General features: G+C 45.8%; 1 protein-coding gene across 10 annotated transcripts in view; it reads right to left on the bottom strand.

Moving 5' to 3' along the window:
* CFAP46 (cilia and flagella associated protein 46) overlaps nt 1-18954 on the bottom strand; it is a 135908-nt gene that overhangs the window by 63900 nt on the left and 53054 nt on the right. For 9 of the 10 annotated variants that reach the window (XR_011543343.1, XR_011543348.1, XM_070631431.1 and 6 more), the window contains exons 23-26: nt 10256-10387; nt 9597-9759; nt 4401-4485; nt 614-752 (exon numbers count right to left, since the gene is read on the bottom strand). Coding sequence is in view for 8 of the 10 variants with exons in the window: in XM_070631431.1 (XP_070487532.1) it covers nt 614-752; nt 4401-4485; nt 9597-9759; nt 10256-10387 (519 nt within the window). In the remaining 2 variants the exon portion in view is untranslated. The remainder of the gene's footprint in view (nt 1-613; nt 753-4400; nt 4486-9596; nt 9760-10255; nt 10388-18954) is intronic. The other variant, XM_070631439.1, reaches the window with a different exon arrangement.

Here is an 18954-nt window from a genome sequence, read left to right as displayed (position 1 = left end):
ATCTAATGCATCCAAAATGAGTACTTGGCCATTTTCCTTCTTACAAAGATAAAACAAAATAGAACCTGAGTCACTTGGGGTTTTTGTGTTGTGTCACGTTTCATTTTTCTTAATTTTCTCTGATTTTATTCTTGTGCGCGAGTGCCTTGTGTTTTAAGTCCCCACCTTGCTTGTGTCGAATTCTTAGTGGGGAAATAAAGTCCTCAGGGAAAATGGGAGTGCGCAGGAGGCCCTGATGGGGCAGGCGCGAGAAGGCACCGCAGGATGCAGTGGGGGAGGCACTCTGGGAGCGGGGCAGATGGGCGAGGGGGTCTTCAGGAGAGGGGTCCCCAGGTGGGTAAGGGGATCCCCTGGCAACAAAAGGTCCTGGGTGTGGGGGAGGTTCTCTGGGCTAGGGTGGTTGCCCATCAAAGAGAGATCCCCAGGCATCAGAGGGTGCTGGGGCATCTCTCAGCGAGGAGGGGTCCCAGGCATCAAGGGCAGGGGTCCAGCGCATGGGGGCTCCCCAGGCAGGGAGGGGTCCCAGACGTGGGGGGGTTCCTGAGGTGGGGAGCTCCCGAGACAGGAAGGGGTCTCAGGATCCGGGGAAAGGTCCGGGCGGCGGGGCACTCACAGGCGGTGCGCCGTCCGCGGCAGCACCTGCAGAGCCTCGTCCAGCACCTTGAGGCCTCCCTCCCAGTCAGCGTGGTCAGCGTGGCAGTGGAAGAGCAGGCCATAGAGCGCCGCGCGCAGAGTCAGGTCATCCTCGGTCCCTGTGGGGGACAGGGGTCAGGGGGCCCAAGGGTCCTGCCACTGCCAACCCCTGATGGGAACTGAGGAGCACCTGCCCCTGCTGGCTGCCCACCGCTTTGAGGGCCCCGCCTTGTGTGCGGGGGTCCGTGGTGAGTGCTCGGGGGCACCCAAGACCCTGGGCAGCTGAGGGCGGCACCTGCGCCCAGGCGGCTGGGCCTCTTGCTGCATAGCCGGCGAGGGGTGTAACCACAGGTTGTAAACCAGCCCTGCACCAGCTGGCAGGTGTGGAATGTGGGCACACCTCGGGGCATGTGCACTGCCTTCCTCACACACAGGTACAGCCATGTCTGTGGAGCCAGCCCACGGTGCCAGGAGCGACTCCCAATGACACGTCCCCGAGAACTGCCCTCAGGCTAACTGGAGCTTCTCTGTGGGCAGCAGCGCTGGGCCGGGCGCGGGCAGGAACCAACACATCAGTCCCTGCCGGACTAACCACTGGGGGCGCTCCTCAGGCGCTCACCCCACGGGGCTTTTGACCCTGTTGACCTGCAGGCTGTCCCTTCGTCCTTTCTCTCGCCACCTGGCTGACCTTCTGCAGGTACTTCCTGAGCGGCCTGTACCCCGGCTGCCCCCTCCTTAAGCTTTCTCAGACTCCGCAGTCCTTCAAGCTCTTTCTGTTTGAAACTCCTGTTGTTTTTCTGTAACCTTAAAAATAAACAATGTGGGCTTAAGGAGAGAAGAATCCTTTCCCCACTGCCCTAACAGCTCTATGAGTCACGTTGCCCTGCTCCTGCAGGCGGAGAGTACAGAGGGGAGGAATCCGTGAGTCTTGTGGATTCGCCACCAAACACACCAGCACCGCAGCTTCAGCCCCACTGCTTAGCTAAGCAGAGGCCGCGCTGCTAGGACTGGACACCCAGGTTGTTCCCACTGCCGGTACCGGACACTCAGGTTGTTTCCACCACCACAGGTTGTCCCACCGCTGGTACTAGACACTCAGGTTGTCCCCACCGCTGGTATGGGACTCTCAGGTTGCTCCTATTGCTGGTAGTGGACACTCACTTTGTTCTCACCACTGGTACTGGACGCCAGGTTGTTCCCATCCCTGGTACCGGACACTTAGGTTCGTCCCAACGCTGGTACCAGAAACTCATGTTGTTCCCACCGCTGGTACTGGATACTAGGTTGTTCCTACTGCTGGTGCTGGGCACTCAGGTTGTCCCCACCACTGGTACTAGACACTCAGGTTGTCCCTACTGCTGGTACTGGACACTCAGGTTGTTTCTACCGCAGGTACCAGACAAGCAGGTTGTTCCCACCGCTGGTAGTGGACACTCACATTGTTCCCACTGCTGGTATCGGACACTCAGGTTATTCCCATCGCTGGTGGTGGACACTCATGTTGTTCCCACTGGTGGTACTGCACACTCAGGTTGTTCCCACTGCTGGTACCAGACACTCAGGTTGTCCCCATTGCTGGTATCGGACACTCACGTTGTCCCCACCACTGGTACTGGACACTCAGGTTGTCCCCACCGCTGGTACCGGACACTCAGGTTGTCCCTGTTGCTGGTACTGGACACTCAGGTTGTTCCCACCACTGTTACCAGACACTCAGGTTGTCCCCGTTGCTGGTACTGGACACTCAGGTTGTTCCCACCCTGGTACTAGACACTTAAGTTGTTCTATTTTACATCATTGACCACCCAGCTTCCCTTCTCTTTTTTGAATCGGAGCAAAGCGGTTAACATGCCCATGGATCTTGCCACTCACACTGGCACGCTGCTGGCTAAGAGAACCCACCAGCTCATACTGCCCAGGACTTGTGGGCTCACTGTGGCCTCCACGCTTTCAGGGCTGGGGAGTTAAATATACAGGTGTCTCTGCTCTCCAAGCCCAGGAGAGGGTAGATTTAAACGCACAGCTGGATACGCTGGTCAATGTCTGAAACGTGGGAACCAGGTAGGTTCCATAACATGGACTCCTCCACTGTCTGAGTTCATTACCCACATCTCAGCCAGCCGAACTTGGGAACCACCAACTGGAGTGGCAAGGGCCACTTCCATATGTGATTTCCAGTTCTGATTAGCTGAGAGGCCCCGCCCTTCACACTGCATTTCCTTGATGCACAATCACGGTCATGTCTTTCCACTCAGCCTATGGAGGCACATGGCAGAGACCCTGCTTGCCCAATACTGCAGCAGCTGTCTGGGGCCATGCATGGGACAGTGCTCCTCCTCCGTCCCCCTTGCCCTGGAGGCCACTGGTTGCAGACGGTGCCTCAGGGTGAACGAGGGCCTCAAGGGAGGACACTGCTTGTGTGGACCGAGCCGCTGAGCCTGGGGGTTGTTACTGTGGCACAGCATATCCTACCCTGCTAATACGACTGTTTATGTGTTAAAGAGACTAATCATTTAGCTGCCAAATTTGACGCAAATATCTTCCCAGTGTTTATTTTATTTCATTTTTTTGCTTTTTGGTGAGGAAGGTTGGCCCTGAGCTAACATCTGTTGTCAATCTTCCTCTTTTTTTCCCTCCCCAAAGCCCAGCACACAGTTGTATATCCTAGTTGTAGGTCATTCCAGTTCTTCTATGTGGGATGCCGGCTCAGCACAGCTTAATGAGCAGTGCGTAGGTCCGTGCCCAGGATCCAAATGGGTGAACCCCAGGCCACCAAAGCAGAGCACGCAAATTTAACCTCTCGGCCAGGGTGCTGGCCCCTGTTTACTTTTTAATTTCCTGCATTTCTCATTCATAAAATTTTCGTATATTTGAAAGTGTGCCTCTATGATCACTGGTACGCTCAATTTTATTCTCTATTTTTTTTTCCTAGAATTTGAATTTTTAAAACCACTACATATTGTACCTATCTGATGTTTATCCTAGCACACAGAGCTCAGTGCAGCCTGACTTCTACCCTCCCCGCAGCAGGGCTGTGTTTTACCCCGCAGCCTGGCTCTTTACCAGACGTCGCATTCTCAGTGTCTGGGCCGCTTTCTGCCTCCCAGACGGCTGCACCTACAGCCCTCTCTGCAGCACCAGCATGTGACGCCAACGGCTGGGGTTTAGTGCGCAACCCAGTCTCTAATCACACATGGGCACATTGTCGTTCACTATTTTTATCAAGTTTCTCTCTCTAAACAGGCTCTGAAGCACTCCCCAAGACACACTGGGACTCTTATACTCTCAGGAATGATTAATTTTTAGAAGATAATCATGATTGTTTTCTTTAAACATGAATTCTAAAATATAGTCTTATTGTTCTGAGGTCGGCATTTTTCTTTTTGCAGGAGTATATCTCCAGATTTTTTATGGAAGTAGAAGAATATGATTTATCTGTCAGAATAACCCAGAGGCTAGATTTCAAGCAGCCACTATGAGGCCGAGAGCACTGGCTCTGGACCCAGGTGGCCCAGGAGGACCAGTGTGGCCCTGGACAACAAGGGTCCATCTGGGCTTTGGTTTTCTTGTGGGGAAAACAGTGGGGATTTCATAAAGTTGTTCAGGAAAAGCACTCACAGTGCTTGTCAGGCATTAACTACTGAGCAGACACTGCCTGTGGTTACTGTCATGATAAAGCTGGCTTTAAATAAGGGGCAGGAATTTAAAAGCACAGAGTCCTTCCCTTTCTTTTTGCCTGTGGCTCTGTCTGTCTTGCATCTACAAACCTGGGAGAAAATAACCTTCAGTAGTCCCTCCACTCTGTAAGTCCGCTGTAGGCCACTGGTGCAGAAGGAGCGTTTTCCCTTTTTCCTAAAGTAAAAACGAACAAACAACACATATACTTGAAAGTTGCAATTTATTCTTTCACTGCTTGTTTTCCATTGGCTCAGTATATAATCACAGAAATTGCAGCTACATTTCTGAAGTACCAGGTCACAAAGAGTGACATCACATCTCACCCACAAGAAAAGCTCTCAGTGCGAGGTATACTACATTACGACGCAGAGACTATCCCCCAACACGGCCCACAACGTTTCCAATGACATGAAGCATCCAAGTCAGTTTCATAGCCTTAAATCAATGGGACCAAAAGTACATGAGAACAGACTTATGGACACAGCACAAACAGTGCTCAGAGGGAAGCTCCTAGCTGTAAATGCCTACAGTGAAAAAGAAGAAAGATCTTCAACAACAACCTATCTTTACATTTTAAGGAACTAGAAAAAGAAGAATAAACTAAACACAAAGCTGGCAGAAGGAAGGAAATAATAAAGATTAGAGCAGAGATAAACAAAACAGAGAACAGAAAAACCACAGAGGAAAATCAATGAAACCAAAAGTTGGTTCTTTGAAATGATCAACAAAACTGAAAATCTTTAGGTAGACTGGTAAAGAAAAAAACAAAGCAGACACAAATAACTAAAATCAGAAATGAAAGTGAGAATGTTACTACTAACCCTAGAGAGCTAGAAAGGATTATGGGAGAATCCCATGAACAACTGCACGCCAACAAATCTGATAACCGAGAAGAAATGGAAAAAGCCCTTGAAACACACAAATTACCCAAGCTGATGCAAGAAGAAATAGAAAATCTCGAGAAACTTCTAACAAGCAGAGATTGAATCAGCAAAAAGAAACCTCCAATAAAAAAAAAATCCCACACCAAATGGCTTCACAGGTGAACTCTACCAAACATTTAACAAAGAGTTGACACTAATGCTTCTTAACTCTTCAAAAAATTGAAGAGGAAGGAACACTTCCTAACTCTTTACTTTGACAGCAAACCCAGATAAAGACATCACGAGAAAAGAAAATTACAGGCCAATATCCTTTATGAATAAAGATACAAAAATCTTCTACAAATACTTGCAAATCAAATCCAACAGTATAGTAAAAGTGTTAATCACCGTGACCAAGTGGGATTTATCCCAGGAATACAAGGGTGGTTCAACATAAGAGGATCAATCAATGGAATACATCACATTAATACAATGAGGGAGAAAAACCACATGATCACCATAATTGATGGACGAAAGGCAGTTGACTAAATCCAACAAACTTTCATCATAAAATCTCTCAGAAAACTAGGAACAGTGTGAAAATTCCTCAACACAATAAAAGGTATTTATGAAAAACTCACAGCTAACATCCTACTCAACAGTGAAAGACTGAAGCTTTCCCTCTGAGATGAGAACAAGACAAGGATACCTGCTTTTACCAATGCTATTCAACATTTTACTGGAAGTTCTAGCCAGAGCTAATAGACAAGAAAAAGAAATAAAAGGTATCCAAATTGGAAAGGAAGAGGCAACACTATCTCTGTTCACAGATTACGTGATCCTATGTATAGAAAATCCCAAAGAATCCACAGGAAAACTACTAGAGTGAATAAACGAATTCAGCAAATCTGTAGGACACAAGATCAACATACAACAATCAGTTGTGCTTCTATACATCAGCAATGAATAATCCCAGAAGGAAATTAAGAAAGAGCTATGAATTTAACTGCGTGCACCCCCCTCCAATTCATATAGAAGCTGTAATCTCCAATGTGATAGTATTTGGAGATGGGGTCTTTGGGAGGTAATTAGGGTTAGAGGAGGTCATGAGGGTGGGCTCCACGTGATGGGATTAGTGTCCTTAGAGAAAGAGACACTAGAGAGCTTGCTTCCCCCTCCCCTTCCACCATATGAGGACAGAACAAGAAGGCAGCTATCTGCAAGCCAGGAAGAAGGTCTTTATCAGAACCTGGCCATTCTGGATCCTTGATTTTGGACTTCCAGCCTACAGAACTGTGAGAAATAAATTTCTGTTATTTAAGCCTCCTTAGTCTGTGGTATTTTGTTATGGCAACCTGTGCTGACTAAGACAAAAAGCAATTCCATTTACAACAACACATAAAAGAATTAAATACTTCCAAAGAGGTGAAAGACTTATATGCTGAAAACTATAAAACATTGTTGAAAGATATTAAAGAAGAACTAAACAAATGAACATCCCATGTTCATGGATAGGAAGACTTAACATTGTCAAGACGTCAATACTACCCAAAGTCATCTACAGATTCAACACAATCCCTCTCAAAATTCCAACAGCCTTTTCTGAAGAAATGGAAAAGCCAATCCTCAAATTCATATGGAATTGCAAGTGGCCCCAAGTAGCTAAAACAATCTTAAAAAAGAAGAAAGTGGGAGGATTCATAATTCCTGACTTCAGAATTTACTACAAAGCTACAGTAATGAAAATAATGTGGTACTGGCATAAGGACAGACATACAGACCAATGAAACAGACTAGAGAGCCCAGAAATAGACACTTGCGTATATGGTGAAATGATTTTTGACAAGGATGCTAAGACCATCCAATGGGGAAAGGACAGTCTTTCAACAAGTGGTACTGAGAAAACTGGACATCCACATGCAAAAAAATGAAATTGCACACTTACCTTACACCATATACTAAAATTAACTCAAAATGGGGAGAAAAAGACCTAAACATAAGAGCTAAAGCTGTAAAACTCTTAGAAGAAAACATTGAGGAAAAAACCTCCATGACACTGGATTTTGGCACTGACTTCATACATATAACACCAAAAAACAAAGGCAACAAAAGAAAACATAGTTGAACTTTATCAAAATTAAGAACTTTTGTGCATCAAAGGGCACTATCAAGGGAGTGAAAAGGCAACCACATGAATGGGAGAAAAAAATCTGCAAATCATGTATCTGATAAGGGATTAATATCCAGAATATATAGACAACTCCTACAATTCAACAACAAAAAACAAACCAATTTAAATACTGGCAAAGTACTTGAATAGACATTTCACCAAAGAAAATATGCAGGTGACTAATAAGCACATGAAAAGATACTCAATATCATCAGTCATAAGAGACACATAAATCAAAACCACAATGAGATACAACTTCACATCTATTAGGATGGCTGTAATGAAAAAAAAAAAAACGGAAAATAAGTATTGACAAGGAAGTTTAGAAACTGGAACCCTTGTGCATTGCTGGTGGGAATGTACAGTGTGCAGCTGCTGGGAAACAGTTTGGCAGTTCCTCAAAAGGTTAAATACAGAACCACCACATAACCCAGCAACTCCACTCTCAGGTACGTACCCAAAAGAACGGACAGTGGGGACACAGAGATATGAGTACACCCATGTTCACAGCAGTACTATTCACAATAGCCAAAAAGCGGAAACAACTCATCTCCATCAACAGGTGAACAGATAAACAAAATGTGGTCCATCCATACAATGGAGTATTTATCCAGCCATAAAAAGGAAGGACATTCTGCAATATGCTACAACATGGATGGACCTTGAGGACATTATGCTCAGTGAAATACCCCACTCACAGAAGGACAAATACTATATGATTCTACTTATATGAGGTCCCTCGAGGAGTCCAATTCATAGAGACAGAAAGCAGAATAGATGCCACCAGGGGCTCGGGGGAGAAGAGGTATTGCTTAACGGGTACAGAGTTTTGTTGCAGATGATAAAAATGTTTTAGGTACAGAGAGTGGTGATGGTCACAGACACTGTGAATATAATTAACGTCACTGAACTGCACACTTAATGAATGGTTAAAATGATAAATATCATGTTATGTACATTTTGTCACAGTTTTAAAAGGGCACATTAGAAAGAACTGAACTTTTGGTAAGTTTTATTAATTTCTAGACCAGGGCTTGGTCAATTTTTTCTCTAAAAGTGCCAGATAGTAAGTACTTGCGGCTTTTTGGGCCACAAGGTCTCTGTCACAATTACTCCACTCTACTGTTGTAGCAAAGCCACAGACAATCTGTAAATGAGTAGGCATGGCTGTGCTCCAATAAAACTGTATTTACAAAAACAAGAGGTGGACTGGAGTTGGCCCCCCCCGCAGCAGTATGCTCACCCCGGCCTAGATTATTACAGGTCATAAATATCTTGGTAAGAAAATAGGAAGCCTCGACCATTCTCTTACATGAGGCTGTGACTTTCAATTTTCTCCTTGCTGTCTCTTGAACTGCAGGCTCCTAGCCTGCCGGGACGAGCCACGGGAAAGCCACACTTTTACTCATGGCTGTGGGCCCTCCTGACACAGGTCCAGCTGCAGAATCAGCCGAGAGGGCAGCTCCCCCATCCTGTCCTAGCCAAACCTCCCACGGCTCGTCTGGCTGCTGGCTTCTGAGGACTTTGCTGGGCCCTGGAGCAAGGGCCCGAGAGCTCCGTCCATGGGCTCGGTTCCTAGGCTCTCACTACAGCCTTTGACCTGTAGACCGGCCCTTCAGCAGGGCCCTGCTGGAAACCACAGGTTTGTAGGTATGCAATCTCAGGTCTGGCCTTCCTGGGCAGACAGGAAAAGTACTGGAGGCCCCATGAGAGGCCACGTCCTGGGGCTGGGAAGCTGCAGGACACATGCGGCCAGCAGGCAGGCTGGGTCAGCCTTCGCTGACCTCCAAGCACCCCCTGTAACTTGGTCGGGCCAGCCCTCCCTGCCTCAGGGGCCAGGTGGAGGGAGGGAGCCCCTGGGGCTCCTGAGCCAGGGAAGTTCCCTCCACCAAGAACACACTCACTGGGGGTGGGGATGGGGGTGGGGGTGGGCAATGTCCCCTTATCACAGCCAGGCCAAGACCTCATTGGTCTGGGTGTGCACCTGCCCAGCGGCTTCCGGGGTCTTCCTCAGCTGTCTGAATCTGCTGTTCCATTCCCCAGCCTCCTCCTCTCCCCTCTCCTAATTGAGCTCAGGCCAGGAGCCGCCCCACCCTGTCACATTGGGATTTCGGGATGTCCTCGTCCTCCCCACCCCCTCTCTGCAGGCCACCCTATGCCTTGTTTGAGCAGCTCCATTTGGTCTGCTTTCACTTGCCCTTTCTGGAAGAAGAACCCTAGGAAGCCTGCCCCTCCGTGGCCCCATAGCATACCTGCTTTTTCGCTTCTGTCTTGTTGATGATGCTGATGATCCTCTGTAAGGCACCCTTGCATTTCTTCCTGTTGCCCGCAGAGGACAGCAGCGGGAGCCAGGTGTTCCAGTAGTGCCGGGCGGCCAGCATCACCAGGGCACTGCTCCCCGCCATGCCCCCAAACCTGAAAGGGAATTCCTGGCCTAGAGAGGTGCCAATACCGGTGACCGGGGCAGCGGCACCTGAAGCCCATGATGCACTCGCTCCCTCCCTCCTGTGGGCCTATGTCCTGTGGCCAGCTCTGCAGGCCAGGGCTCCTGGGGCGCCCCTGATGGGATCTGCTCAACACCACAGCCCCTTCCCCATTCCCTGCCCTACCCTGCCCTGTGCCGCTCCAGCTTAGCTTCTCACACGACTGCCCAGGACACTCCATCTCAGCCACCCAAGGGCCCCTGTGAGCATGGGGCAAGGTGGGCATCCCCACCAGGTCAGGAGATGACCCTAGTCACAAGACCACCAGGAGAGGGGCCAGCCTCAGTGACAGTCCCCTCTGAGCAGCGTGCGCTTCATTTCAGACACTGCAGTTGCCATTTATCTCACAGTCCGCACACCAATGGCAGCCACCCCACGCAATTCTCCTCCCACTCCCCATCCCCCACCCCAGTCACTTAGCACAGTACCTCGCGCTCTCCAGGAAGGCCTTGGCGGCCGGCAGGCGTAGCTGCTTCCTCCCCCTCAGGTTCTCCAGGATGCTCCTGCCCTGCGTACAGGCTGTGGTGCTCAGCATTTCAGCCATCAGCTGAGCTTCCACCCTGGACACAGAGAGTGCCTTAGCACACGGGGGCTCTCTCTGCAGGCACACAGGTGCCATGCAGAACGGTGAGTGAGCCCTGGGGATGGCCAGTGTGGGACTGATCCCTAGGGATGTCCAGCCATGGGAGCAAGGCTTGGGAACATCCAGCCATTGGAGTGAGCCCAGGGACGTCCAGAGTGACCTCACAGAAGTCCCCAAACCAGAATTGACTGGCTGAGTCAATGAGACAGAACCAGAAGCTGATGTTTTAAATGACTAATTTGCAGGGTATCTTGTGTAGCCACAGGTGAGCAGGACAGGCCCCTCTGTGGGGCTCTCCCCTCTGAGCATAGCTGAGCACACCGGGAGCAGTGGGGCTCCGTTCTCTGGCCCCATGCCCGTTCTGTCTCAGTGCCTCCACTCGGCCAGAGCTAAGTCCTGGACAGTTTCGATTCAGCAGTATCAACAATGCCATGCAATCCCTTGTCCCTAAACATTTTCTAAGCCCACCAAGCCGTGGCTTGGGCACATACACCACCACACACAGTAAGACATCATTCCCTGTCCAGTGCTGGAGGGGACCACGCACCTGCAACTCAGCTCAGGGGCACCGAACCTATCTAAGAGAAACAGAGTGGTTCCTGGGTAGACTCTCTCCATGGGCCTGGGCTGCTCTGAAGCCCTGGACTTGCCAAGCTCTGCTATTGAGTGTACACACATTTAGGATTTTCCTGTTTCCTGGCTGGTTTAACCCTTTTATCACTAAGCAATCTCTATCTCTGATGACACCTGTTGGCTGTCCTAGTACAGCCACACTTGTGTCCTATGACTAGAGTTCACACAGCATCTCTTCCACTCTTTTTTTTTTTTAAACATTTTATTTTTCCTCTTTCTCCCCAAAGCCCCCCGGTACATAGTTACATAGTTGTGCACTTTTTGTTGTGGCTCCTTCCAGCTGTGGCATGTGGGATGCCACCTCAGCGTGGCTTGACGAGCAGTGCCATGTCCACACCCAGGATTCGAAGCGCCAAAATCCTGGGCCACTGAAGCAGAGCACGTGAACCCAACCACTCGCCACAGGGCCGGCCCCTCCACTCTTACTTTTAACGGGTGTCTTTATATTTAAAGAGTGTCCTTGAAAATAGCTTCTAGTTGAGCCTTGCTTTCTGTATTCAGTGTGATGAACTTTGCATTTTAACTGGAGTGTTGGTCCACTTACATTTGATGGATCGATTGAAATGGCTGGACTTAACTTTATTTTGCTGTTTGTTTTCCTTCTGTCCCATGTGTTCTTTGTTTCTTTTTTCCCCTCTTTTGGCTTAACTGAACATTTTTTAGTATTCTGTTTTATCTCCTCTGTTGAGTTTTCAGTTACATCTGTTTGTTTCATCTTTTTTAGGACTCGCTCTAGAGATTGCAACACGTCCTTCACTGGTCATGGTCTATCTGAATCAGTTCCACATCATCTCACAGATGATGTAAGAATCCTACACAATACACTTCTGTTTCTCGCCTCCCCATCCTTTGTGTTACCACTGTCATCCATTTTACTTCTACATTTATTAATGATCCCACAATGCAACATATTTTTGTTTTAAACAAGAAAACGTCTTTTAGAGAATTTAAAAACTGAAGGAAAAACCACCTTTTATGTTTATCCACACGTTTACCATTTATCTGATTACTTCCTGACCCGAGTTCCCACCCGCCTGAAGAATTCCCGTTAGCATTTCTCGTTCTGCAGCTCTTCTGGCAGTGGACTCTCTTAGCTTTAGTTAATCTTAAAATGTCTTTTTTTTTGCCTTCATTTTTTGAAGGCTATTTTCAGTGGATACAGAAGTCTAGATCGATGGGTTTTTCTTTCTTAACACCTAAAATGGTTTGCAGTGCTTCTGTTGAGAAGTCAACAGTCTTATCCTTGTTTTCCCGTGTGTGATGCCTCCTTTTCCCCTTCTAACTTCTTCCCAAGAAGTTTTCTGGCTATCTTCATCTTCAGCAATTTTACTCCAATGAAAATAGGTGTGGTTTTCTTTGTACTCATCCTGCTTGGGGGTCACTGGAAATCTTGGACCTCTGGGTTGATATTTTTAATTCAATTTGAAAAAATTTTAGTTATTCTGTTTTCAAATGTATGTGTTCTTCCTCCCCACTTGCCCCTGTCCTTCTGAGACTCACTCACTTGTGGCGACCACGCGTGCTGTCCCACAGGCCCTGAGGCTCTGCCCACTTGCTTTTCAATCTTTTCCCCTGTGCTTCAGCTTCAATTATCTGATGACCAGTATTCACACTCATCATTTCTTCAGTGTTCAGACGCTAAGCTCTCCCAGGGATAATTTCCATGTCAGATGTCGTATTTTCAGTTCTAGAATTTCCACTTAGTTCTTTATTATAGTTTCCATTTCTTTGTGGGAACTCACCACCCGTACACCAATTTGTCCAAATACTTTCTTGTACTTGTAATAGCTGTTTTGAATTCATTGTCTGCTAACTCCAACATTTGTGTCATGTCTGGGTCTGCTGACTGTTTTCTCTATTCTACTTACCATTTTTTTCTCCTGCTATGGGCCACGTTTTCATGTTTTTCCATGTGTCTAGTAAGTTTTTATTTTACACTGGGCACTGGGGTACATTGTTGAGAGTGTGAGTTATGTTGCCTTCCTTTAAAGGAAGACTGGGTCTCATTCTGCCAGGCAGTTAATTTACTGGTGGCTCAGCCTCATCCTACTGGGATTTGGAATAGGCTTTTTTAGGGCAAATCTAGAGCAGCCTGTATAGGCCATGGTCTTTCTGAGTGCCTAAGGAGTTCAGTGAGGCCTCCCCGACTCTTACTGGTTAATTCCAACACCCCAGCACAGGGTGGCCTTCAGCACCTCTCTTCAGCTTAGGAGCCCCGCCCTGCCCCACTACGTGTTTCCTGCCAGGCCCTGTGGAATCTACTCCTGTGCATAGTACTTTTACGCAGAGTGAGTGCACACATTCTCTGTCCAGGAACCCATTCTCTCATATCATATCCTATAAATTACAGCTGTCTCAGCAGCCCCAGGCTTTGATCCCTATTTCCTCCTAGCATTTCTTTGGCCTGGGCTCCACTTTCCAGGGCTGTCATTTGGACAGCAGCCCCCCTACCACCAGGCAGAAAGCAAGGGTGAATGTGGTGCTCACTTTTGATGCTCTCTTTTTACAAGGATTGCTGCTTTATGCCGTTTCCTGTTCAGTGCCTGAAAACAACTACTTTATGTACTTTGTCAAGTTTTACGGTACAAGAGTATGATATTCATTATGGTGTCATGGCCAGATTTTGGATAAAAAGTGACTTTTAAATTTATATAAAGACTCAACACTGATGATGATTATATTAATAAAAACACTGATCAAGTTGTAAGGTCCCAAATATTCTTAGACTATCTCCTCTTAATCTATTTTGTGTCTATTTTAGGGATGTAACTGAGATTTCTTACGAATATATATTCCTTTACATTAATAGTATAAATGTGAAACTGATTCTTGTAATTATAACTCAGAGTTCATAATACTAATTGATTTGTAACTGCACTGTTTTTCACCAAAAACTGAAAACTATTGTCACTATTATTGTGAAATACCATCATAAAAATTACTCTGTGATCAATTCCACACTAGAGTTTCTAGACATAAATTGCAAAATGGAAAAAAATAACACAAACATTTGAAATATGTGTGATTCTTTAAAAAAGGTGAATCGTCTGCAGTGCATGCCACGTGGCTGGACGTGACCATATGTCCTACTTGCCTTGGGACAGGGTCCAGTGCTCTAGTGACCAGCAACATCACTGCAGAGCGCAGCATCTCTTACAGAGCCGAGGACCACTCTGTCTCTCCAGCCTCCTAGCACCCAGCTCCACGCCTGGATCCAGCTGCACTCCATGTGGTTGGAAGGATGGTCAGAACCACAGTCATACCCAGGATGGAGGGGCAGTACCACAGAGTGCAGTGACACCAACTACCAGCAGAGGACGACGATGGCCTACGAATGAGTTTTCGAAAGTCTTAAAATGGAAATCAAATTTTTCTAGTTTTGTACAACTTTTTCTTTCTCTATTTCTTTCTCTATTTCTCCATATGTATATATTTATATTTTTAGCCTATATTATTATAAGAATTGCTGTTTTAAAATAAAATTCACTTTTAGAATCACTGATGGTAGAATGGAAAAGCCAGGGCACACATACTTCATTGGAGACTGTGCCCAGCCACCCAGTTCCTCCTGACCAGCTCTGCCGTGCCCTCAGAAAGCAGTGAAATCAGCTTTAACGCAATTACAGGAAGGCTAGGCAGCAGCATCCATGCACTGACTCTTTCTATAAGAATGTTTTTGTAGTTTCTTCTCTCTTTTGAAAGTAACTTTTGAATTTTTATCAAAGTGGTACCTATGCTTGGTTCAGAATAACTGTCCCCTACCCAGTTCCCAGTCCTGTCTCCTGGAGGGAATGACTTTTAAATATTTAGCTCTGTCTTCTAGCAGGTACATGCTGACCTCTACAAACAGGCTTCTGCCTGGATTGCCCCATTTCTCAAGGTCAAGCATCACCTATAGGACTCTCACAATGATAAATGGGAGTTGAGCTCACTCACACCATCCTTTTGCCCTTTTGCCAACTTACTGATATAGCTGGTTACAGTACTCATTTTAATTCCCCTATTTATCATCTTTGTACCTTAAAATATTACACTAGCTCCCTATCTTATGGACCCCCAAGAAGTGAGACCTCTCAGATGAGGGCCTTATAACCTATAGTCTCCTCCGCCCCCACTAACATATGTTATATGTGTTTTTATTTTACTTTTGTATTGTCAAAATTGATAACATTTGGAGTGGTTTCAGCATCACGGTGGAGTGAGTTATTCTCTTTGTCTTTCTCCTCTAAGTTACAACCAGTTGGACATCCATTGACCAACAAAAGACTCCCTGCACAGCACAACAGCAACCTGAGAGATCCGTGCATCTACACATCTGAAGGTGGGTGGACTGGACCTCTGGAGGCAGTGGAACTAGAGGACCGGCTCCCTCCACTTCCCCTGGCTGTGGTGATCCAAAACACAAACACCACTGGCAATAGTGGTGGTGCCCTGAGCTGAGGTTTCAAAAGGCACTATGACATGTGCTGGCAACCAGAGGCTGCAGGGGCAGCAGCACTGCACACAGCTCAGCCCCCATCCTTCCCCCAGCACCTGTGACCTGAGGCTTCCAGAACCACAGCAGACCCATGATCCAGCAACCCCTGCTGGTGGCACCCCTGATACAAGCTCTACCAGCAGAGGGGGCTGCATACAAGACCCTGGGCCCCTGGCAGCAGCAGCAACACCTGTGAATCCAGCACCCCCAGCAGTAGAGCTGCCAGTACCCCAGATAACTCAGGAGCAGCAGTGCACGTGGTGCATGGGGCAGCAGCACCCAAGCCTGTGGAGAGCCCGCAGAGAACAAGTGGGAGAACATGAGATGCAGGCAACCCTGGAAGCAGCAGAAGTGTTCGCAGCCTGGTGATCCCAGTGGCAAACCTGCGACTGCAGTGAAATCGTATGCAGCAATGCACCACCAACCTCAGAGGCACAAGCAGCACAAGGAGGGCACTGATGATGCCCCTGGCAGAGGCAGTGAAGGGTGGAAAGTGCAGGCTCTCAAATACAACCAGAAGCAGCTCAGGACCAAAGTAACCAAAACTGTACCCAAACAAGAAAGGTGTTTACCACAAAGCTGCTGGCTGTGGATCAATTCATCAAGCTGTTCTGTTTTTCCAAATGGAAAAAAAAATGACAATTCTCTAGAAACCAAACTTGCAGTCACAGAAGATTGCAATCTAACTGACAGAGAATTCAAAAGAGTGGTCATGAAGAAACTCAATGAGTTAAAAGAAAACTAAGAAACAGAGTTCAGTGAGCTCAAGAATAAAATTAATGAACAGAAGGAGTACCTCACCGGAGGCTGAAACTCTAGGGAAGAAAAGAATCTAGAGATGAAGAACACAATTATTGAGATTAAAAATAAAGTAGAAAGCACTGGAAATAGAGCAGACCATATGGAAGAGAAAATTAGTGAGCGCAAAAATAGAAATCTAGAAATGATTCAGGTGGAAGAGGAGAGGGAACTAAGATTTTTAAAAAATGAAGAAATTCTTCAAGAAATATCTGACTCAATTAGGAAAAGTAACATAAGGATTATAGGTATCCCAGAAGGAGAAGAGAAGGAGAAAGGAGCAGAGAGCTTATTCAAAGAAATAGTAGCTGAGAACTTCCCAAATCTGGAGAAAGAACAGGACATGCAAGTACATGAAGCTAATAGAACTCCTAATTATCGCAACATGAAAAGACCTTCTCCAAGGTACATTATATTAAAACGGTCAAAAGTCAATGACAAAGAAAGAATATTAAAGACATCCAGAGAGAAGAAAATAACCTATAAAGGAACTCCATCAGGCCAACAGTGGATTTCTCAGCAGAAACTCTACAGGCCAGGAGATAGTAGAATGATATATTCAAAACATTGAAAGACAAAAACTATCAGCTAAGGATACTCTATCCAGCGAAGTTGTTCTTTGGATGTGAAGGAAAAATGACAGCTTTCCCAGATAAACAAAAGCTGAGAATTCATTGCTACTAGACCTGCCTTACAAGAAAGAATGTAATGTTATGTTGAAAGGAGCCCTCCTACCTGAAACAAAAAGACAAAGATTTACAAAGCTTTGAACAAGGAAATAGAGACAATCAGAAAATTGTAGCTCTACATCAGAACAGGTTAGTAAGTGTTTAATTATAACATAATGGTTAAGGGGAAAGAAAGCATCAAAGACAACTCTAACCACTTCAATTTGGTAACAAACTCACAATACAATAAAAAGGATAATCTGTGACAACAAAACATAGAATGGGAGGAGGAAAAGCATGGGAACTGCACGGGCTAATAGAGATAAGATGCTATCAGCAGGAAAAGGACTATCTCACCAATGAGATTGTTTATATAAATCTCATGGTAACAAGAAAACAAAAAATCAGAGCAGAACCATAAATCATATATAAAGAGAAAACTGAGAAAATCATCACAGAAAACCACCAAACTGAAATGGCAATCAGAAATACAAAGGAAGAGAAACAATGGAAATATAGAACCACTGGAAAACAAGAGATAAAATGGCAGCATTAAGCCCTCATATATCAATAATCACCCTAAATGTAAGTGGATTGAATTCTCCAATCAAAAGACACAGAGTGGTTGGATGGATTAAAAAACAAGACTCAACAATATGCTGCCTCTGGCAACCCATCTCAGCTGTAAAGACAAACACAGGCTCAGAGTGAAGGAATGAAAGACAATACTCCAACCAAATGGCAAGCAAAAGAAAGCAGGTGCTGCTATACTTAGACAAAATAGACTTCAAGCCAAAAAAGATAACAAGAGACAGAAGAAGGACATTACATAATGAGAAAGAGGACAATTCATCAAGAATACATAACATTTATTAATATATATGCACCTAACATAGGAGCACTGAAGTATATAAAGCAATTATTAATAAACCTAAAGGGAGAACTTGACAGCAACACAATAATAGTAGAGGACTTTAATACTCCACTTATGTAACGGATAGATCATCCAGACAGAGTCAACAGGAAACATTGACCTTAAATGAAACATTAGACCAGATGGACTTAATAGATACATATAGAACATTCCACCCCAAAGCAGCAGAATATACCTTCTTCTCAAGTGCTCCTCGAACATTCTGAAAGATAGATCATATCTTGGGAAACAAAACAAGCCTCAATAAATTTAAGAATATTGAAATTATATCAAGCATCTTTTCTGACCACAATGCTACGAAACTAGAAATCAACTGCAAGAAGAAAGCTGGAAAAGTCACAAATATGTGGAGACTAAACAACGTGCTACTGAACAACTATTGGATCAATAAAGAAATCAAAGGAGAAATAAAAAAATACCTGGAGACAAATGAAAATGAAAACATAATGTACCAAAACTTACGGGATGCAGCAAAAGCAGTACTAAGAGGGAAGTATATAGCAATACAGGCCCACCTCAAGAAACAAGAAAAACCTCAAATAAACAATCTAACACTATACCTAAGAGAAACAGAAGAAGAAATGAAGCCCCAAATCAGTACAAGAAAGGAAATAATAAAAATAAAAGCAGAAATAACTGAAATAAGAGACTAAACAGACAACAGAAAAGATCAATGAAATTAAGAGCTGGTTCTTTAAAAGGATAAACAAAACTGACAAACCCTTAGCCAGACTCACTAAGAAAAAAAGAGAGAGCGTTCAAATAAATAAAATTAGAAATGAAAGAGGAGGGGTCGGCCCCATGGCCAAGTGGTTAAATTCACGTGCTCCACTTTGGCGGACTGGGATTTTGCTGGTTCAGATCCTGAGGACATGGCACCTCTTGGCAGGCCATGCTGAGGTGGCATCCCACATAGTACAACCAGAAGGACCTACAACTAGAATATACAACTATGTACTGGGGGGCTTTGGGGAGAAGATGAAGGGGAAAAAAGGACTGGCAACAGATGTTAGCTCAGGTGCCAGTCTTAAAAA

The sequence above is a fragment of the Equus przewalskii genome, chromosome 1 (genome assembly GCF_037783145.1).
Source record: "Equus przewalskii isolate Varuska chromosome 1, EquPr2, whole genome shotgun sequence".
Lineage (NCBI taxonomy): Eukaryota > Metazoa > Chordata > Mammalia > Perissodactyla > Equidae > Equus > Equus przewalskii.
Note: the sequence above shows the minus strand (reverse complement) of the source record. Positions and strands in the feature narration are given on the sequence as shown.